This window comes from Oryza glaberrima, chromosome 3 (genome assembly GCF_000147395.1).
Source record: "Oryza glaberrima chromosome 3, OglaRS2, whole genome shotgun sequence".
Taxonomy (NCBI): domain Eukaryota; kingdom Viridiplantae; phylum Streptophyta; class Magnoliopsida; order Poales; family Poaceae; genus Oryza; species Oryza glaberrima.
The window spans coordinates 33,389,417-33,411,931 of NC_068328.1; the positions used below are offsets into that span (position 1 = coordinate 33,389,417).

A 22,515-nucleotide genomic window follows, 5' to 3' on the forward strand; every position below is an offset into this window, starting at 1 on the left:
TCACCAACCACGTGCATCAACTCTAGCCTAAGTATCCCGCATGATATCTGACCACCACGGACATTGTCTTACCACTAAGCTAACTCCCGGTCCATCACCGCAAATACTATCCCGAGGCGTCGAGTCACCTACACATGAATTAAACAAAGAAACCATATTCCGAGACCAAGCTATCACCAACTTGACTCATTATTAGCAAACAACAGTATCACATACGTATAGTATCCATCTAGAAGCCATAAACATGAAACAAACTCGGATATCCAAAGAAACAACCCGAAACCGAAACCGACATAGCGTCGGCCGGTCAGACCGCGGGCAAGCCGGTCTGACCGCTCGTATAGCGTCGGTCTGACCGGCAACACCTGTACGGTCTGACCAGACTAGACAAAATCCAATCATCCAAAACCACTAATCCAATATTCTCCAAATATCAAAACCAATAATCACAGATGCCAATTGTTCATCACAGAATAAGAATCAAAACACATGTTGATCTTACAACTCTAAGTTTGACTAATTTTGTAGAAAAAAGTAGTAAAATTTTTAACCCAAGACTAATATATTATGAAAATTTATTTAATTATAGATTTAATGGAACTATGTTAGTGTTGTAAATATTACTATTTTTTCCTATAGAGTAAGTCAAACTTAGAGTAACATCGTATAATATGAAATGGATGGAGTATTTAATCACACTTAGTCGCACCTGCTCATTCTTATGTCACAAGGTGAAACTATTTCACAACTCATGATTAGATCGAATGCATGCATTCACATCTTGAAGCATTTGGGATAGTTCATAACATGTTTGGTCCACATGCAGTGACCAATTTTGGGAGGCCCCCTGACAACGTTGGGGGCAATTTGGTCTTCCACTGCTGCACATGGCGGTCAATTAAGTTTGACTGAACGGAAGTGGTAAATGAAAACAAGCGGTGGACGGAACAATGGTAAAAAAGAGAATATCTGAATTCTGATGGTAGAAGAGAGAAATCTACTGGATTGAGTGGCGAAAGGAAAATTTTTCCGAGGATGTAACTCCCTCCGTTGTAAAAGAACGTAGGGTAAGGTTTGGGTTTTTTTGAATGGAGGAAGTATTTATTAGTTTCTCGGTTTGTTCCAAGCATATCCGTACAACTCCACGGATAGTGTTAAATTAATTCATGGAGTGACCGTCTGGTCTAATTGGCCGATCGACCATAGATGCCGCTTCCAATACGGTGAAGAGATTGTATTGTAGATTCGGTGCGGTTGTGCGAGCAAATGCTATATAATTAGAGGTGATCAACCTAATTAACCACGCAGCGGCCGGGTACGGGGCTCGCAGGCTGTCATGCTTAAATCAAATCATCCAGCAAGATAACTACATCGATTAATCTCAAACACGAAGGCAAATAATTCCTAAAATCGAAACAAAGATGAAGAGAAGGGATGAAAGAACTAACCTTGTATTACTACTAGTATATCGAACGACGCGGCGACGATAGCTAGGCTAGGCCGTATGGACTATGGAGTATAGAGTCCATTGACAAGTCAAGTCGATATCATATCGGAGTCGAGCCGTAGCGCATTGGGCTGGGACAACACAAGTACGGGTCGGCACGTCCTTCTTCCTCCACTCCGCCTTGCTCCGTCCCCTCGCCAACGGAGTCAGAGCGCGCCGGCTTCGAAGAGGACGCCGGAGAACGGGTCGAACAGAGAAATACGCGTCCACGTGGCGCCTCTCCAGTCTCCACAGAGAACACAGACGCGACACCGCCGAGAAACCCGGCCCTTCTGACTCATGAAACAGTCCAGCAGCTGCGTCATTGCGGGCGGCGAGGACGACGTCGCCGCAGCGCGGCTCTCGCGCCACGACGTCGCGGCGGTCGTGGCGAGCCTCGGCCTGGTTGCAGGCGAGCAGGCGCCGTGCGGCGTGTTTCGTGTTTTGCTGCCGAAATTTCCACATGCTTCGGGGTAGTAATACGGGAGGTGGAGCAAGGCGGCGAGGGCGCTGGCCCCGGAGGGGAAGAAGAAGTAGGCCGCGACGTCGAGCAAGAGGGCGTCGACGGCGTCGGGCAGCGAGCGGAGGAACTCCCGGAGCACGGGATTGGCCCAGGCGCGGAGCGTGTCGAGGGCGCGCCTGGCCGGATGCGCGCCGGCGTCCGGGCTGGGCGGCGCCGGCAGGAGGCGGAACGTGATGGACGGGTTGGCCTCGGCGAGGCGCGCCGTCGCGTCGGCCGAGGTGGCGTCGTTGTCGGGCGGGTCGATCACCGCGACGACGACGACGGCGAGGCCGCGGCGGCGCAGGTGCTTGGCCATCTCCACCATGGGGTTGAGGTGGCCGACGCCCCAGAGACGGGAACAACACAAACGTCTTTGTCCTCATGGCTACCGCCTACCAGGACCAGCTGCTCCGATCGATCAAAAGGGATGCGAAAAACCGAAACAAATGCTCATAAATATAGTGAGAGCGTGGTTGAATGGTACACCCTCCGTCCCAACGTAATTCGTTTTTTTCTTTCAACATTTAACCGTATATCTTATTTAAAAAAAATTTATAACTAATACTTTTATTTTATTTCATAATAAAATGTGAATAATACTTTATGCGTTATTTATTTTTCTAATTTTTTATAAAGTTGAAGACAGAAAAAAAAATAAATTTACTTTAAGTTGGAGTGGGTAGGAAACCATTTTTTTGAAAAAAAAAAAGCCATGGTGAGAAAGTTTGGCACGCCACGTGGTTATATAAATATTGTTGTACCAGAAAATTGTCTACATAAGCTCCTTTTATTTAAGTTTTGGAGAAATTTACTCAAAGAGTCAAAGGATCCATCACTCGAGTCAGCAATTGAGTGGGCTGGTAGATGAAGAAGGGGGTATATCAGGTAGCTCACGTGTCACGTTACGGCCGTTCTCGTCAGCAATGACTAGAACTACAACACTTAGCGGGTTCTTTTAAAAAAAATAAAAAAAAACAGGACGCGAATAGTCGGTCTTTTTTTTTACATTGTCTGAGCATATACAACGGAGTGAAAACAATCGCACGCAGGATGCCGAATGGCAGGAAGTGATGGGCGCATTTCTAAATGGTTTCTTCTGTATCCGTCTTAAAAGTAAACTTTGAACTTCTAAAGTTCTCCACGGAGATTAAGGAGAGCCCATTTTCTAGTAGTAACATTTCAATCTTAGACATCACCATTCACCAATGCTGCAGCTGAACAAGCACCTGCAGGGCAGCCTGCCTTGTGCCTTCATCGATTCATCACCTCATCTCCTTGCAGCCCTGTATCAACATACATTTAGATTTCACCCATTTTTATTCAGAACTTACACCATCCCCGATCGATTTTAAAAAATGGCAGTCAAGTTCTAGCCATACGATGCTCATTGCTGCCTAGTTAGCAGAGGAATTAGGAAACATGCATGAAATGTAGCAAGCCAGATGTTAGAGGCACAGCCTGCGTTACCGCGACAGAACTCAAAATAACAAATACGGACTGGCGAAGTGGCCATGGCAACTAAGATATCGAATAGAGCATTCAAGTTATATTTTTTACAGCAGCAAAAATGATAACCTCCACTTCACTTGCGAGTACTCCTTCAAATGCAATGATGAAAAAGGATGCCACCTGTTGATCTCAGTTCCTAAACCAGATAACCTTTTCTGACATAAGCTAAAGACTACGCGATTTTCTCAGTACTCTCCCATGGAGAAAACCAACAATGATCAACTGATGATCAGAAACTGTTATGATCATCTGATGACAAGAAACTGTTTCACTTCTTGTTTTTGCTGTCCACATTCAGCTGCTGGAGCCCAAGCAAGAGGTCCTTGGAATCCAGATACACCTTGTTGTTTGACCTTGCCATGGTGTGAGAGATCTCCCTGGCAGCTTCAATCTGTCGGAGAGCGAGGAAGGCAGGGTTGTTGTTAATCGCCTCACCAATCAGCTGTGCACTCTTAGCCTCACCCTGTTCAAAGCAGACCTCACAGTCAGACTCAACCCACACCAAACACAATGAAATATATAAAACAATGATGAAATGAACAGTGCCATTGATATGTCTTAACAATTGTCACTAAAACTATAGGTAGTAAAATATATGAAACAATGAAGAAATAAACAGTGCCATTGATATGTCTTAACAATTGTCACTAAAACTACAGGTAGTAAACTTATCAAAGAATATGGTGAAAGCCATCTAAACCAGCAATAATCCATTGCATCTTTGCTTACCTGTGCTCTGATGATCGCACTCCTCTTGTCTTGTTCAGCCTTCTCAACAATGAACTTTGCACGCTCAGCTTCTTGTGCAGCAACCTGCTTGGCTTCAATTGCATGGGTGAACTCTTTTCCAAAGCTGAGACTTGTGATGGACACATCATCCAGAGCAATGTTGAAGTTGCTAGCCCTCTCTGTCAGGATCTTCCTAATCTCCCTGCTCACAGCCTGTGTTGGATAAAGGAGTAATTATTAGCATATATCCTACTATATTAACTCTTAAACTAAATATCCTACTATATTAGCTCTTAAACTAGCATAGCATACCATGGAAACATATTAGATATTTAAACACAGATAGATATGATAAGACAGTACCTCTCTCTGTGTGATTAGCTGACTGGCATTGTACTGCGCAACCACCGCTTTGAGTGTTTCATGAATGATTGAAGGCAAAACTCTCTCATTGAAATTCTCCCCCAGGGACCTGTAGATGGTTGGTAGCTTCTCTGGTAACGGTCTTGTAAGGACACGAAGACCAATTTTCACCTATCCAAGTTATCAAATTGTATCAAACTAAAAATGTGTTGGTACTGACCTCTACCAATGTTACTTTGAATTCAAAGGTATAAAACAAGAAATTTGCACACATGTACACATGAGCAAACCAATTTGTATGGTCAATAAGAGTTTTAAGTTGTGAGGAATCGGAATTTAAATGCCTGTCAAAAAAAAAGTGTACTGCCTCCATTGCATGCAAAGCATAACACACATTGCAATGCTAATCACACACATCACACATAAGTGTTCTAAACCAATGTAACAAACCACCCACATTCTCAAAATGCTAAGCACATAATGAAAATGCTAAGCAGTTCAGATATACCCAACAAAGCAGCATCTTACATACAAGAATCACTTAGCGACAAGTCCTAGTATAGGGACCCAAATTAAGTGATTAAGCTAGCACAACAAGAGCATTCCACACACAACTTTGCTAACATTTGCAAATCACAACCAACAAATCACCTTCTACATGCTACAAATGATCATCTCAACGACATAACCTAGTCACAAACCCCAAGTGCAACAGCAGAATTTTACCATCTGGAGATCACGGCTTCCAGAAGTGCTCTCGACGAGGTTGGGGCGGGCTCGGACATCGTAGATGATCGGCCTCTCGAACAACAGGATCATGAATTGAGTCCCCTCAGGGTACACCTGCACCGAGCACACAATCAATCACAACAATTCATTCAAATGCAACCCACCAAATCACAAGCACACGCATAGCTCTCTGAAACCCGTCGGCGCCATCGCACCGGATCACATCACAAGTTCACAGGTTCACTACTAGACGGCGCTACGGAACGTTACCTCTTGAGGAGGAACATCCTCCTCGTCGAGTGAAGTCGCGCCTCCTGGGGGCTCGCTTGCTGGTGGTGGAGATCCACGTCCACCGCGCGCCGGAGAATCTGCTCCCCCCTGAACAGATGCTGCTGCGGTGGCCGGAGGAGGATTGTCTGGAGGATCCGCTCCGGTTGCTCCGGGTGGAGCCGCCTCTCCACGGCGATTTCTCCGCTTTATCATCCAGTAAACGCCATACCCAAAGAGCCCGAGAATGGCTAACCCGCCAAACAGAAAAACCCAGCGATGAGCCGCAAGCGCAGCCCACCATGTCTGCTCTGGCTCGTCGCCGACGGCGCCGAGGTAGTTTGTGAGGTCGACGCCGTACTCGAGATTTGGGGGAGGTGAAGGAACCTCGATAAACTCCATCCACGACGGCGGCGCTGGATCGTCTGGGAGTCGGTGCCCTTCGAGCACTTCGCGCAACTTCACCGCCTCGACAGGAGGGAGGCGGAGCGCCTCAAGCACCTCGGCAACGCGGCGCTGGTGCTCGTCGGCGCCGCCGCCTGACTCCCCCTGCTCCGGCTTCGCGGCTTTGTTGTAGAAATCATACAGATTGCTAAGCCATCTTACTGGGTCCTTCCCTTCAAAAATTTTTGCGGTGCGCACGGCAACCGCCATTGATGGGATGGAAGGAGAAGGGAGACAAAAGATGGGAGGGAAGGAGGAGGAGTGTCTGAGGAAGAGAAGAAGAGAAGCAAATAGTCCTTTTATAATTGTGGCGGGCCCACGGAAGATTTGGGTGTTTGTCTCCAGGTGTTAACCTCCTCTCACATTAAATCTCACATTAAATGCTTGACACTAATTTGAACTGTTAAGCATAAACTAATAATAATAGAATAATTAACTATTTATCACTCTTACAAGTGGTGCTAAATTATTTACCACTGGAGCCACATATCATATACACATGAGGACCCACATGTAATAGACAGCGAGTGGCAAATAATTAATTGTCACATCTTAAAAGTGGCACGGAGTTAAATGTCCCAATAATAATACTAATTGTATAGATAAGAGCTAATCCAATAGATGATTTTTTTAAACCTAATTAATCCATAATTAGTAGGTGTTTAATGTAACATCACATAGGCCCTGTTTGGAGAACTAGCCAAAAGTTATTTTGAGAGCTATTTTTTAACACAAGAAAATTGTCATTCAATAAAATAGTCCTAAGTTGTTTGATTCAAGGGTGGGTTATTTTGAGAACTATTTGGCCTAATGTACCTTCCCATGGAGAGAGATAGAAAGAAAAAAAAACATTTTTTCAGTGGGCACCACCCAAAATAGCCCCAATTAGCACCTCTTGAGTGGGATAATTTTTTTGGGTGGGTTATTTTCAAATAGCCCTCAAATAGTTCACCCTTTTGATCTTTTTAAGCTATTTAGACTATTTGAGAGAGGGCTAAAAAATATCTCTTGATCCAAACTGGAGCATAGGGTGTAAAGTTTTTGAAGTTCCAGAGGTGTAAAGCTTTATGTGGGGGTGCACATTCGGTTTCGCCAACCGTTGTGCCCTTGCGACGCGGCGGCGCGACGCGGCGGCGCGACACGGCGGCGGAACCAGGACATAGGTGGGCCGGCATTACTCGGGAGCTATATAGGGGCGTCTACAAGATGTAAGCGCAGGGATTCGATGTGGGGGGGGGGGGGGGGGGGGGGGGGAAGCTCACACCTTTGTGGAGGGGAACGGCCGGCGTCGGCGAGAAGGGGGATTCCGGCGGAGGGAGCGGTCGGGCTTCGAAGGTGCCGCTTCTGGACCAGCGTAGCACCAGGAACTCGATGGCGAGACGGCGGGGATGGAGGATCCTGGATGCGTCGCCGTCGAGGCGGGCTTGGCCGGCGTTCGCCCGAGGAAGAAGACGAAGGCGTGAGCTGTGGTTGAGTGGCTAGGAAGAAGAGAGCGTCGGAAGGAGGGGTGTTCTTGGTCTACTTTATGGGCACGGGCTGGCGAGTGGCCGGTGGCGACGTACTGAAGAGAGGCAATGGTGAGGCGGCCTTCGGATTCCGGCGACGTCAGCGATCTCCACTACGCGCGAAGGCTTCTGGAGCTAGCTGGCATGGTGCATTGGAGAGAGGGGAAGGGAGACCAAGATTGCAGTCATGCCGGCGAGGTGCTCGACCGAGAGAGAGAGAGAGAGAAATTAAGAGGTGAAAAAGCGAGGCTATGCAACAGGCAACAGCTGCCTCGGCGGCTTCGTCGCGACACTGGCTGAGAGAGGGGAAGCGGTAGTGGCGCCATGACGTCGAGAGACCAGCTGAGCGGCCCCACGGCGGACTGGGTGACGCCAGCTTGACCGACGGCCTAGCTGGTGGGCTGCTGCGAGGGAGGAACAGGAGTAGCCCAGGATGTGGGCTCGTGGAACTTGGGCTTTGCTTGGGCACCAGGTCCAGTGCGTGCAAGGATGCTGTGCATGTGGGCTGGCAGGATGACCAGGCGACCCAGATGGCAATGTGGCCTAGCTAGCTGCCTCCGCGTGGGCGGCGGCTCTACGCTCACGAGCGGGAGGAACAAGTTCACTCTAAGGGTGTCCTTAGTTCCAAGCTGAAATTAGAAGTTTGACTAAAATTAGAAGTTTGAAGAAAAAAAGTTGAAAGTTTATGGGCCTGATCGTTTGTGATTGAGCCAGCTCGCAGCAGCTACAGTGGCTGCAGCAGCAACCAAGCAGCTGCTCTGCACATTCAAAACATGACATTGGCGGCAACCAATTTGGCGCCAAAATGCAGATAGCTAATTGAATCAAAAACACACATCAGATCAAGACCCATGGACCAAAACTGAAAAGAAGGAATATAAAAGTAAAAACATCATTTTGCCTCTTCTATTGGAAAAATTTGGGTTTGGGCATTTGCCTTTTTTCCATATTGCATACAATTGTGTTACAGGATACATGTATATTTGTAGGAAAAATTTAAACAAATAAGTATAAGATCACTCTTAGATCACTCCCTGGAAGGAAAAATTAAACAAATAAGTATAAGAGCACAATTTTAGTTGACTTGAATGTAAGAGTAAGGCACTATACTGTTCTAGCAAATACGTTACGAACAATACAAAGTTACAAAATATTCCACTTAACACAGTACAAAACGATAAGATCAAGATCAGCTCAAACATCTTAACAGGCCACCATTGTACAGTGAACATAGCTTGGTCCTTCATAATTACATACAGCAGCATGGACAAATTGAAAGCAATTAGCGCTCGGGTACAAGCATCTTATAATTGAAAGTCCAACACAGCTCAAATGGATTTACTCTAGCAAACCCCTCTTACTGACAACATAAGTAATTTTCGAAGCCAATTGTGAGGAACCATGGATCCACTGGAGCATTAATGTGCCCTGTAACACAAATTTGGTGAAAAGTTTAACCCTGTTAGTGGAGAGTGTATACTACAGAACAAAACTTTCAAACTAGGGCTATCATAGAACAATAACTGCTAACTCCTACGTCAAGAAGGGTCATGTGCACTGCAAAATCAATCAAACACAAACATAGCTTCAGTATACACAATTGCAACGAGAAGATCAAACTAATTTATATTGTTACATTCTATTACTTCCCACCAACTATTGTTACATACCATTAAGCAAAAAACTTACCAATTCATACAAAACCATAAAGTCCAGCTGCAATCCAATCACGAACAGTGCCAATATCATCATCGGCTGTCGCCGCTAGCCAATTGTGGGTTGAGCCAATTTGTTGACCTAACCTGCAAAGGTACTTGTCCTCACCAAACACATCGTGCACATCCATGTCAGGTTCTTTGTTGTCCATTGCAAAATTGTGCAACGCGAAGCATGCTACGATAATCTTTGATTGTTTCTCCATAGGATAAAACGGTATGCCCTTTAGAATCTGCCATTTACTCTTCAGAACCCCAAATGAGCGTTCAACTACATTCCGTAGACAAGAATGGTGGTAGTTAAAAATCTCATGCAAATTTTCAGGACCTTTGGTATCAAACTGCTTCAAATGATATCTCGTCTTGCGATATGGGCACATATAACCTTCACGTAACGGGTAACCAGAATCCACCAGATAATACTTACCTACAAAATGAGTAAAGTCATATTGAGTAATTTAGAATGCTAAGCCTAAATTTTGTGCATGATGTATCCTTAAACAACACTTACTGACCTGGTGGTGGGTGAGGGAAATGGTCAGAATTGTTCACCACCTCTCTGAAAACAGCCATGTCATGGGCAGCACCCCTCTTACCCGTAGCGACAAATGTGAACCGCATGTCCATGTCACATACAGCCAAGACGTTCTGGCTGGTGAACCCTTTCCTATTAATGAAATCATCATGTGCATGCTCAATGACTGACACTGGAATGTAGGTTCCGTCTATAGCTCCTATGCACCCATCAAAGTATGGTGAGAACTGCTGCAGTTTAGGACACACAGATCTGAAACTCGGGTCCCTTGGCCTAATAATTGTATGTGCATACGAGAGCAAAGCATCTAACACTTCCCCGAACTTCCTACTCACGGTGTCCTGTGATCGACCAAATCGATCTGACATTTGTCTTTGACATTGTCTTGTGCCACATGCCCATAGGAACATCCCAAGCAATTATTACCATTGGCGAGATTACGGGCTACCCATTGACGCCCTGTCAACTCCTGCCAAGGCACGGTACTGTTGGGGAGATTACGATGTACCCATTGATGCCTCGTCAACTCCTGCCCTTGCGAGGGAGCATCTTGCACATCACAACCACCAGAGCTTGAAGATGCAAGTGCTGCTAACACACCGACGGTTGCACCCATGTCCCACCAAGTAGACCATTCATCACGAAAATGTGTCCCCGAGGAGCTTGTGCTGCTCGAAGTTTCAGAGCTGGACATTCTGCAAGGAAGGTACTATATTTTATAAAATAAAAATAAGGTTATGCATGTGAAGTATAGCGTTTTAGTACCTGGTCTTGATCTCCTTGCTAGGTTTTGACCACCTCTTCCTTAAGGGAGAACTACTGCTTATAAAATGAATCACAATATTAGTCACGAAAAAATATGCATACACGAAACATTGTAGTACATTTTGATAGTATTGTCCATCAAGTGGAAGTCTGTAGACAAGTGTCAATAACTCAAAATTGTTAAAACAAAGCAAGTTAAGACACTATGTTGTCACCACAGTGTCAAGTTTGAAATAAACCAAAAGAGAAGTACAACCATGCAAATTTATATGAAGTAACAAGGCAGATCAACATAGGATTATGCGTAACATAATAACACGACAAGGTCTAACAAAGCGTACATCGCGATACAGATATAATGCCACACCATGTGGCGATGGGTACATTTCAATCACACACGCCATGTAGATGTAGTTAACAGTAATCATGGACCGGTGTCACTTCTTCCTAGCATTATCCCAAGTCATCGAAGCCATCCAATACGATGCTCTGGGGCTCTTATACACCTAAAAGCTGCACGTCGTGCCGGTGACCTAAACAGATCAGTAGCTATGTAATACAACTCGGATCCTTGGGCCACACCATCCTGTTCTACCTGTAGCAGCAATTCTGTCACCTCCTCTTGCTCTCCCCTGATTACACTGCTTTCATTCCGACTCTTTTCAAGCATGCTCTCTGATATGCGTTCTACATAGTACTCCATGTTCTTAGTCTTCTTGGGTGGTGGGCTGTCAACAACCTGCTCCTTCCCTGCCCTTTGAGCCTCTCGGCCCACACTAGATCGGCCAGCATTGTCCTCCAACAAGCCGACATGGCCCGTTGGTATTGGAGTACAATTGTCCTCGCTTCCACCACATGGTGTTCTATCTCCAATACCTCCAACACACAACATTGTACCATCCTCGACATCGTCCATGGAGCCAAAAAGAATGGTTAGCTCGTCCTCATGTGCAAGCGGCTTGTGACGGAACTGTTTGGCTTCTCTATCCTCCTACAGGGCAGATATGGGTGAAATGTAAGCTTTACGAAAAAACAACAAAAGCTAATGTGGGCTTAAGTGTGGATAACAAGAATATGAAGTAATTACCTCGATACGGTCTTCCCACCAATCATCATCACATCTTATGGTGCCGGTATTGTTGTCCCACCCGGCTCCACTCTTGTTCTTTAGTTTCTTCCATAAGCTGTGTTGCCTCTTTAGGGTGTTAAACTTGTTTTGGAGCTGCTTGCTGTCATAATTTTTGCATGTTTGTTCTCGGAAATTGCGATATACATTCTGCCAGCCTACCTTGGTCAGCCCCTTCTTGTTGTAGTTCAGCTTTTCCTTCTCGGCAATGCAGATGTCAAGGAATATCTTTGTAAGGCGATCATCCCAATAGGCGCGCCCTCCACCCATCTGTGCGCAATTTTGAATTACATGTTGTCCTACTTACGAGTTTTTTAGGTCTCACAAATAGTACTAACAACAATGTGAAGGTATGAAGGACACATTATTCACAACGTGCAGTAATGTGAAGGAAGCAATACTTGCCTTGATGCAGTTCTGCCGTGCAGGAGTCGTACGCAGCTCATAACACACAGTTTCAGGTGGAGACCATGACGATGTCGACGAGTGGGTGCAGCCTGTTTGTTGCAGTGGGAGCTGCCTCTGTACAAGTCGCTCTTGTGACCTTAGAGGCATATGCGTGCCATAGCGCCTCCGAGTACGTGCCAGCGCTACCGGCTATGTTCGTACAGACGTCCAACCTTGTAAGAGGCCAACCATTCGACGCAAAGGTTCTACCGAGAGCCAATGGAAGTCATCAGTTCATCACATTACAGAAAAAAAATGGGAAAAAGAAAATGATTCTTACCTACTTTCTGTCGGACCTGGGATCAAATCTGAGGAAGAACAAACCCGGGTGAACTCGAGCCCTGCGATTGTCACCTCCCTCTCCCCTCAACCCCAAAATTGAACCAAGGTGCTCCCTCTATCACCCACTCCGATTGCAAGAGAAATCGGAGGCCCTGCAATTGTCACCTCCCTCTCCCCTCAACACAAAACTGAACCAAGGCGCTCCCTCTATCACCCACTCCTACTACAGGAGAGACCGGAGGAAGATAGGGGCCATAGATGGGGAGGACCGGAGGAGTAGCGGAGTTGGGATGGAAAATGGGAAATGTGACACCAAGGCAGTGTGGGGAATCGGTGGTGGCTGTGGCGTTGGGATGGGGAGGCGGAGAGGAATAGGATGGGGCGACAGAGGGGAATCAGGAGAGTGGGCTGGGCGGCGGAGGGGAATCGGGAGAGTGGGCTAGGCGGTGGAGGCGAACAGGACGGGGCGGCGGAGGCGAATCGTGAGAGGGAGGTGGCAGTAGCGACGATTGACGAAAGGAAGGAGGCGACGGATGGGGATAGGTGTGAGTTAGGGTTTTTTTTTTCCACCGCTGTAGGTGTTTGGGCTGCAGCCGATCGGCTGGGCTGGACCGCTGCAGCCCAAAACGCTGCAGCCATCAGAACCGATCACCCCCTATATGTGTAGGAAAGTTTTGATGTGATGAAAAAGTTGAAAATTTAAAGAAAAAGTTGGGAACTAAACCAGAGCTAAGTAGGAGTGCCTTGTATGAAGTCGAAATTGAATTGTGTCCTTGAAACGTAATATTCCCTTCATCCCAGTTTTGATCATCCCTTAGCAAATAACACCAAGATAAAAGACACCAAAATATTTATTATTCTTAAATTAATCCTCATTGGTTAAGGTGCTTCATTGCATCATGTCACGTGGATTGCTCGTATTTTAAATATTGCACATCATTACACCAATAGAAATTAATCTTGATTGGGTTACATGCAACACATTTAATGGTGCATATTTACTCTTTGAAAAAAAAAACACTTGTTAGATAATGATTATTTTAAAAAGACCTCAAGAACCTTAGACGAAGATCAAAATGAGATAAGAGAGAATTAGATATAACATGTCCTTAGCTTTTAACATCAGTACAAACAAAGTCCCATGACGATTGCGGCTGATGTGATGGCCCATGTGACATTGACGTGGCACTAGAAGCAGGACTATAATTTTCTTAATAAAAAGCCCATATGCCAATCAAATAATAAAAACTACTGGGACTAACATGTCAGTGTGTCTTACTTCCTCCACATCACCGTCTCTCCTTCATCCGTCCCCCGCGATGTCCCGTGCCTTATCGTGCACACCGATGACTCGAGGTGCCAGGCACCTCCTTGCCCCCTGTCCTTCTCAACCTCCTCCCCTCCTCCCGACGCTTTCCCCCCTCCTCTCCATGCATGCTGGGCACGCGTGCCATCTCTAAGGTGAGTTGGGACGTCGAGGTCACGCACACCGATGGCCCGCCTCTCCTCCCTATCCTTCCCGTTGCACCCTCCACTGTCACCACTCCTTGTCCCTCTTGCTCGCAGCCAAAAGGGAAAAGAAGAAAAAAATATGTTGTTTTCACTGATATGTGGGACTCATTTTTTATTTTTTTTTTTGGCGCGATATCAACAGCATGTTGGTGATGACAATCTTCAGCATGTTGGTGATGACAATCTTCAATAGTAACTTGGGACTATATTTGCATCGGTTTTAGAAAATGTGGGACACTAGTAATACTTTTTAGTATACATATGACTTGTTCACTTTGTTGTTCAAAGCAACCGTACCAAATTTTATTAATGTCAAATTTTGATAAATTTTGGCATTAGTAAATTTTGATAGTGTTGGTTTTGTTTAGTTTGACGATTTTATCATATTTTAGTAGAGTTATAATTTGTTAAGGTAGTCATGATTGGAGTGTGTTTAATTTATTATCGTTTTAAAATTTAGCAATTTAGTTGAAAGTGGCCTTGTTCCCAATATTCGCGCCCGGGAAGTCGCGTACCTACACGGAACGATGGGTCCCACGCGGGATCGGCTGCGGCATTCTTTGACTTGGTGGCGAAGGAGTTCAGCGCAGAAGATCGAGGGTGGCTTTCTGTGGCGAGATGAGATCATCTGCGAGTGCGTGTGGAAACCGACGTGGCTAAAACTGATTCACTGATCTGAGAATGCACGGCTGATTTTAGGCAGAGTAGATTAGATTGGTCGAAATTTCCCTCATACCTAGTATGTCGAGACGTGTCCTTACGCCATTCGCTCCACTCTCGCGTTGCTTTCTCGTGCACACGCACTCGGCGCCCATTCGTGTGTGTGTGTGTTCCGATCGCCCAGCGTTCTGAATGAGACGTTCTATAGTTCCGTGTTCCGATATCGACTTGCCAATGGCATTCTGCTCCGTAAATATTGAAATGTCCAGCTCGGCAAAATGTTGGCAGGCTACCGCATCAGACTCATTTTACTTTGCTTGTCTGCCTTTCGCGTGTAAAGGGGTGTTTGGATGGGAGTCCCTGGCCCTTCGCTTGTAAAAGGGTGTTTGGATGGAGTCTCTATCACATAGATGTTTGGACATTAATTAGAAATATTAAACGTAGATTAACGATAAAACATATTTCATAATCTTAAATTAATTTGCGAGACGAATCTATTGAGCATAATTAATCCAATAATTAGCCTATGCGATGTTACAGTAAACATTCTATAATTATAGATTAATTAGGTTTTAAAAAATTTGTATCACGAATTAGCTGTAATAGGAGCCGTATCGTCCGGCGGATCCCCTCATGGTCGTGGAGCGGCGCGCGGCGCTGCGACTTAGAGCAGGTACAATAACAGGCTATAAGCCAGCTATAAGCATATTTTAAAGAGATAAAGGAAGAGAGAGAAGAGCAGCGGGCTACAGATCCGTAGCCAGTTGTAGCACGGACTCCAAGACGTAATGTGTATATGATAGGTGGGACCAGGTATTAATAGTATAGTAAACAACTACTATATAAATTAACTATTACATTGGCTATAGATGATTTGGAGCTAGTTTAAGAGCAGGTATAATAGCAGACTATTAGCCAGCTGTAAGCATATTTTGATGAGATAAAAGATAAGAGAGAAGAGTAGCGGGCTACAGATCTGTAGCCAGCTGCAACACGAACTCCTAGACGAAATGTGTGTATGATAGGTGGGACCATATATTAATAGTATAGTAAGCAACTATTATATGAATTGGCTATTAGATTGGCTATAAATGAATTGGAGCTGGTAGTGGACTATACTATTAAACTTGCTCTAATAGTACAGCCCACTACTAGCTCCAAATCATCTATAGCCGATGTAATAGCCAATTCATACAATAGTTGCTTCCTATACTATTAATATCTGGTCCCACCTGTCATATATACATTACGTCTTGGAGTCCGTGCTGTAGCTGGCTACAGATCTGTAGTCCGCTGCTTTTCTCTCTCTTCTTTTATCTCTTTAAAATATGTTTATAACTGGCTTATAGACTGATATTGTAGTACCTGCTCTTAGAGCAAGTTTAATAGTATAGCCAACTACTAGCTCCAATTCATCTATAGCCAATCTAATAGCTTATTCATACAATAGTTACATACTACACTATTAATATCTGGTCCCACTTGTCATACACACACTGCGTCTTAGAGTCCGTGCTACAGCTGGCTACAAATCTATAGCCCGCTGCTCTTCTCTCTACTTATTTATCTGCTTAAAATATGTTTGCAGCTGGCTTGTAGCATGCTATTGTACCTGCTCTTTACCTTCTCTTTAGTGAGCCGTCGCCTCCAAGAGAGGGCGCAGATCACGCCGCGTGGCGCGTCGGACGATCTCCCGCGCCGCTGGACACTTCACCTCATCACGATTTTCACGTCTGCCTCCGGATTTATTTCAGATTTTTTTTTCTTTTTTTTTTCAGTTCAGCGCACATCGTACCGCCTGGGCACGTTACACGTAACACGTTACTTCCTCTGGATTCATTTCAGATTTTTTTTTTGTTGTGTTTTCTGCCTTTCTGGGGATCACGTGCTTTACTGAGGCAGCTAACATTTCGTGTTGAAGTGCATGTCACCTTCTGCACGTCCTTTTGTTTCTGGTGTGTTTGCAGGATATTCATGTACGTCGAAGCTGTCAAGCTAGCAGAGGCCTCGAGTCCATTGTTGGTGATTCCCTTGATGCCTTCCAGATGAAGAGGCCAGTGATGCCGCCAGAGAAGCGGCTCTCCGGTAACAGAACACATCTTAATCCACTGTGATTAAGGAGTACTTCTACTTGGCTTATACGTATTAAATCGAGGGATGCCATGGAATCCAACACTCTCTTCTGTTGTGTCGTTCCCATTACCCTTTGACAGTGAAACTATAGTACTCCAATGCCAGTTTTGGTGGGTTATTAGTTTTACTAGCACTTGGGTACGTATGTAGTCCAGGGAGGCATAAATTTCTGGTGGAGTCTTGTACCATGAGGTAGTACTAAAGCTGTTCGATGGCCTCATCAATAGTATTATGATCTAAGCTCCACATTTTTGTCCTTCATGTACTACAGAGTTTTGCACTGCTTGTTATATCTGGAGGGTTGAATACTTAATTAGCACTCACTCCGTTTTAGGTTGTAAAACATTTTGACTTTTATCGAAGTCAAACTACTCTAAGTTTGAATGATTTTGTAGAAAAAAAGTAGTAATATTTACAACACCAGCATAGTTTCATTAAATCTGTAATTGAATAAATTTTCATAATATATTTATCTTGGGTTAAAAATATTAAATATTACTATTTTTTTTATAAAATTAGTTAAACTTAGAGTATTTGACTTTGACCAAAGTCAAAACGTCTCATAACTTAAAACGGAGAGAGTAGTATAAAGGTTTTGACCCTTTTCGTGATTGGTTTATGGTTAGATAGGCCTCGATATACACTACTCCCTCCGTCCTAAAAAAAATCCAATCCAGATGATATCCTAAATATACCAATAGAAATGTGATATCATCTAGAACAATAAATTTAGATAACCTTATATCTAAGATTCGTTCTATGTGATGTCACATCTCCACATAGAGTTATTTTTCTTAACAGAAAAAGTAGATGCATGCTGAACGGTATGTTGAGCGTCTGGTTTATACTGCTCACTATCCTTTAGAAAGGACAAAAGTGTCAGCTACGTTTTCTAGTATTGAGTCGTGTGTTGTGTGCTTCATGTGTTTTGCTGCTCACCGTCGTTGTCTGGTTTGTGATCAATCCGGTAGTTATTCCGTCGTGTCTCTTCAAGCTATGGGCATATTTTCCCCCGTCTAAAAATACCACTTTCAATCGAAGACTACACGCTATAATATCCGAACAGATAAAAATACCCTGTTGCTACCTTCTTCCACCTCCGACAAAGACACAAGGACGGATGCCCCGCCGGCTCGCCTCTGCCTCATCTACCTCCACCTCCGCTCCCCTTCCACCCTGCCTCCACCGTCCCCACCTGACGACTCTGTGGTCGCGCTCTATGCCATCCACGCCGCCGTGGAGGCCTTTTGCTCCATGCTCTGCGAAGGGCACCCGACAGACCTACGCATTTGTCGATATCGACAGCGGTCGGCGGGCCGCGTGCTTATTGGTGGTGCTGGTCGGTAGATCCATTCACTCGTCAATGTCGACGCCGGATTCGTGACCTCGTCGTCGTCATCCACCGAATCCCGCTTGCTCGTCGTTGTCGTCCTCCATCCATGACGCTGAAGGAAGGTGGCCGCCGACGAGAGCTGATGGTGATGGAGGGAGGAAGAAGATGAGAGGAGGATAATTTGGTTCAAGATAATATTTTAACGTTTAACCAATATTGATAGTAGCATTTTATCGTATCTATTTTGTGGAGTGGTATTTGGACGGAACCCACCTCGGACTATGTCAATTTTCTCCTGGTGGCTTCGTGGAGGGGCACGCGCCGCTGAGCCGTCGACCCGTCGTCTCCAAGAGAGGGCGCAGATCACGCCGCGTGGCGCGTCGCCCGAGCTCCCGCGCCGCTGGACACTTCACCTCATCATGATGTTCACGTCTGCGTCCCGTCCGGATTCATTTCAGATTTTTTTTCAGTTCAGCACACCTCGTACCGCCTGGGCCTTTGTTGTGAGCACGCACGTTACAACACTTTACTTCCTCCGTCTTTGGCTGTTTTTAGTTCAGCGTAAAGTTTAGGTTTTGGTTAAAATTAAAGATGATGTATCTGAAAAGTTGTGTGTGTATGACAAGTTGATGTAATAGAAAATGACTGAAGTTTGGATCCAAACTTTGGAACTAAACATAACCTTTTTTTTTTTTTTGTGTTTTCTGCCTTTCTGGGGATGACGTGCTTTGCAAATTTCGCACGCACAGCTCGCCGCCGCGGTGGCGCAGTCTCCAATCAGTCGTGGAAAAAATTCACCTCCCAGACTCCCAGTCCCAGCAAAAACACACACACATCTCGCATGGTAACTTGACATGCGATCGCCGGCACGACGTCGAGCCTCCCTTGGCTTCTTCATCATGCCACCCGTCATTCCGTCAATCACCGAAAGACAATGTCGCTCGTTGGCCGTGAAACGCGACAGGACGCACGCACGCACGCACGCCACGCCACGCCACGCCCCGTCGCGACTGAAACCGACGCCTCCTCTGCTGCAGCCTGCAGCTGGTCAGCCCACACCAAAACCCAACCAAACCACGCGCCACGCGAAGCACGACGCCACGCGCCCGCGCCATGAGCCACCGCGTGTCCCCTTCCTTCACTCCACCCCTCGTGCGCGCGGCGCCTCGAGCCGAAGAGAAAAAAAAAAAAAAACTCCTCGCGCTTTTCGCTTTTCCGCTGCAGCAGCAGCAGCAGCCGTTGTCCTCCGCGGCCGCCGGAGCGGCGCGGGGCGGGACACGTATCGCCCCACACGCCCACACGCACGCAACGCGAGTCGGCATCCGTAATCCGCATCGTCGTCGTGTCGAGCCGGGTCCGCGACGAAACCGACCGCGCGCGCATGTGTCCCGCCTGCCTGGCGGGCGGTTACGATTCGGTCGCCCTCCCATGCCACCACGTGTGCGCTCCTACTCCTTACCCGCCAAAGCAACAGTGGAGAGAAAACTAAAAAAAAGAGAATGCGTTAGAATATGTCGTGGAATAATGGGAGGGGATAAGCGATGCTGAGGTAGCGGCCGAATCTTCCCGACGCACGCCGAACATGCATGATACGAGTATATGATTTGATTTGATGATTTTTCTGGTGCCGGTACCTACAGGTTTTTTTTCTGTCCTGACTCCTGAGATGAAGGAAAAGGCTCGATCGATGATGCGATCGGCGATGATGAGAGTGGTGGTTCCAAGTAACGTGGGGGAAATCTCGTCTCTCGGCGCAATGCTATAAACATGCGGATGACCATCACCGGAGTAAGTAGAGTAATTTAGTCGTACTTGTACCTACTGGAACAGTGACCACCCAACGAGCCTCACATTCACTGAATCATACTAGTCGTACTACTACTACTACAACACTGGAACGGATAGAAAACGATAAATGACGCCGCATAATCGACAACGCATGGGACCAAACTCATGCTTATCTGCTCTTGTACTCGTGCTTATCTCAAATCCACCTCATTTTACATGCCCCTTTTTGCCACAGCAACTTTCGGTCCCATCTTGGCATATTTGCAAACGCAAAATAGTTTATAAATAAAATTTTTTATATGCGTGTTTTTATAGTGATATAAAAGCAACGGTTGAAAGATAAATTTCGATAAAAAAAAACCTTAAAATCAGCTTTAAATTTAAGATTAAAAATTTAAATTTTGACTGATAGTAAGCATTAGCGAAAAGATGATGTCCTAATTTCCCCTTTTCGCTCCACCCCATGACGTTGTCCAACATCTAAATACTACTCCTAATCAACTTGCAACCTAAGATAATTTAGTATAGTACACGTAGTACAGCCTTTTTGGAGCAGTAACAAAAGACGCGCGGGCCACACGTCCGTGCAGTTGCAGCCGCCGCTGCATCCCCACCGCGAAAACCACGGCAAAATTTAGCGGCGGCCGCTGTGGCCGCCTCACCCCCCCGCGCCTGGCTGTCCACAGCAACGCACGCACCCGCACCCGCACCCGCACCGCCGACCCGACCGCGGCGCCGAGCTGTCCCAATTCTGCTGACCTCGGCCGTGACGCCATCCTCGCACGGGTCCAATCCCCGACGCAGGAGGTGGCCTCCTTCCTCGAAACCCACCACCTCACCACCACACGTGCCCCATTTCATCCCATCTCCTCTTCTTCCCGCAGCCGCCGACTCCGCTTTGACTCATCCCCCCGCCGCCGAACCTTCCAGACTACCTCCCTCTATATATCCCCCCCTCCGCCCGCCATTTCTCCCCATTCGAGAAATCCCTCACAACCCACAACATTTTCAAACAACGCAAAGCAGTAGCAGCAGCGAGAAGCAAGCAAGAAGCGATGGGGATGGGGATGAGGAGGGAGAGGGACGCGGAGGCGGAGCTGAACCTGCCGCCGGGGTTCAGGTTCCACCCCACGGACGACGAGCTGGTGGAGCACTACCTGTGCAGGAAGGCGGCGGGGCAGCGCCTGCCGGTGCCGATCATCGCCGAGGTGGATCTCTACAAGTTCGACCCGTGGGATCTGCCCGAGCGCGCGCTGTTCGGCGCCAGGGAGTGGTACTTCTTCACCCCGCGGGATCGCAAGTATCCCAATGGGTCACGCCCCAACCGCGCCGCCGGCAACGGGTACTGGAAGGCCACCGGCGCCGACAAGCCCGTCGCGCCGCGGGGGCGCACGCTTGGGATCAAGAAGGCGCTCGTGTTCTACGCCGGCAAGGCGCCGCGAGGGGTCAAGACTGATTGGATCATGCATGAGTACCGGCTCGCCGATGCTGGCCGCGCCGCCGCGGGCGCCAAGAAGGGATCTCTCAGGGTAAGCTTAGCTCAGATTCATCCGAATTACTAACAATGATCCTTGCTTCGATCGAAGATTATTCGGTGGGAGTGATGATCGATAATTGGATCGTGGTCTGATCTGATCTGGTGTGAATTGTTTGTGCAGTTGGATGATTGGGTGCTGTGTCGGCTGTACAACAAGAAGAACGAGTGGGAGAAGATGCAGCAGGGGAAGGAGGTGAAGGAGGAGGCGTCCGACATGGTTACGTCGCAGTCGCACTCGCACACCCACTCGTGGGGCGAGACGCGCACGCCGGAGTCGGAGATCGTGGACAACGACCCCTTCCCGGAGCTGGACTCGTTCCCGGCGTTCCAGCCTGCGCCGCCGCCGGCGACGGCGATGATGGTGCCCAAGAAAGAATCGATGGACGACGCCACCGCGGCCGCCGCCGCCGCCGCCGCCACCATCCCCAGGAACAACAGCAGCCTGTTCGTGGACCTGAGCTACGACGATATCCAGGGCATGTACAGCGGCCTCGACATGCTGCCGCCGGGCGACGACTTCTACTCGTCGCTCTTCGCGTCGCCGCGGGTGAAGGGGACGACGCCACGCGCCGGCGCCGGCATGGGCATGGTCCCGTTCTGAGGTGACGGCGACGCGATCGAACAGGTGGTGATCGATGCTGCAACGTGTGTAAATATACAGCGCCGGCTGGGTCAAGAGATGGCTCGGGTGACGCGCGCGCGGCGTGTCCTGGCGTTGGCGCCGGGGCATTCTTTAGTTTTTCATCTTTTCATCATCTCAGATGGTAGATACAAAACAGTGTATGTATGTAGCTCTGTTTCTCTCTATAGAACCCCAACAAATTTTGTTGTTGATGTTGTTTATCTTCATATGCTTTGATCTTGAAATCGTCTACTTTACTACTGCCGATCGTTGCTCAAAAGTGTGGAAGTTTGAAGCATCTTCCACGGGCGTTGCTCTACTCCCATCTCGTTTCACCACGAAATCCCCTTCGCATAGAGGCATCTCAGCCGTACATCTCCAAACCCACGTTCTGGATTCAGCAAACGGACGGCATATGCCAGCGGACTGACTAGGATTTGTGGTTCAGAATAAAAATATGGTTTGCAGTGTCAATTTTCCAGGAGAGTGACTATGTCATACTAACTTCATACTCCAATAATGAAGC

General features: G+C 47.0%; 4 protein-coding genes across 7 annotated transcripts; 1 reads left to right on the top strand and 3 right to left on the bottom strand.

The window, feature by feature from the left end:
* Nucleotides 1-3,335: 3,335 nt before the first annotated feature.
* On the bottom strand, nt 3,336-6,285 carry LOC127767101 (prohibitin-2, mitochondrial-like). Its single transcript, XM_052292323.1, has 5 exons — nt 5,589-6,285; nt 5,316-5,432; nt 4,590-4,760; nt 4,227-4,439; nt 3,336-3,960 (listed from the first exon to the last, which is right to left on the bottom strand). The coding sequence occupies exons 1-5, from the start codon at nt 6,237-6,239 to the stop codon at nt 3,766-3,768; spliced, it is 1,347 nt and encodes a 448-aa protein (XP_052148283.1). The 5' UTR covers nt 6,240-6,285; the 3' UTR covers nt 3,336-3,765.
* A 1,761-nt stretch (nt 6,286-8,046) lies between these two features.
* Nucleotides 8,047-10,605, bottom strand: LOC127767104 (uncharacterized). 3 transcript variants are annotated; one of them, XM_052292329.1, is made up of 4 exons: nt 10,550-10,605; nt 9,765-10,479; nt 9,224-9,676; nt 8,059-8,962 (listed from the first exon to the last, which is right to left on the bottom strand). In XM_052292329.1, exons 2-3 carry the CDS (start codon nt 10,192-10,194, stop codon nt 9,228-9,230), a joined length of 879 nt encoding a protein of 292 aa, XP_052148289.1. In that variant the 5' UTR covers nt 10,195-10,479; nt 10,550-10,605; the 3' UTR covers nt 8,059-8,962; nt 9,224-9,227. The 3 variants fall into 3 exon arrangements, with proteins under 3 accessions (XP_052148286.1, XP_052148289.1, XP_052148287.1); XM_052292327.1 differs by having other exon boundaries at nt 8,059-9,091; XM_052292326.1 differs by having other exon boundaries at nt 8,047-9,676.
* A 189-nt stretch (nt 10,606-10,794) lies between these two features.
* On the bottom strand, nt 10,795-12,951 carry LOC127767103 (L10-interacting MYB domain-containing protein-like). 2 transcript variants are annotated; one of them, XM_052292325.1, is made up of 4 exons: nt 12,407-12,951; nt 12,081-12,328; nt 11,637-11,945; nt 10,795-11,540 (listed from the first exon to the last, which is right to left on the bottom strand). In XM_052292325.1, the coding sequence occupies exons 2-4, from the start codon at nt 12,228-12,230 to the stop codon at nt 11,013-11,015; spliced, it is 987 nt and encodes a 328-aa protein (XP_052148285.1). In that variant the 5' UTR covers nt 12,231-12,328; nt 12,407-12,951; the 3' UTR covers nt 10,795-11,012. The 2 variants fall into 2 exon arrangements, with proteins under 2 accessions (XP_052148285.1, XP_052148284.1); XM_052292324.1 differs by having other exon boundaries at nt 12,403-12,951.
* A 7,758-nt stretch (nt 12,952-20,709) lies between these two features.
* On the top strand, nt 20,710-22,201 carry LOC127765658 (NAC domain-containing protein 2). Its single transcript, XM_052290597.1, has 2 exons — nt 20,710-21,359; nt 21,489-22,201. The coding sequence occupies exons 1-2, from the start codon at nt 20,886-20,888 to the stop codon at nt 21,966-21,968; spliced, it is 954 nt and encodes a 317-aa protein (XP_052146557.1). The 5' UTR covers nt 20,710-20,885; the 3' UTR covers nt 21,969-22,201.
* Nucleotides 22,202-22,515: the final 314 nt, after the last annotated feature.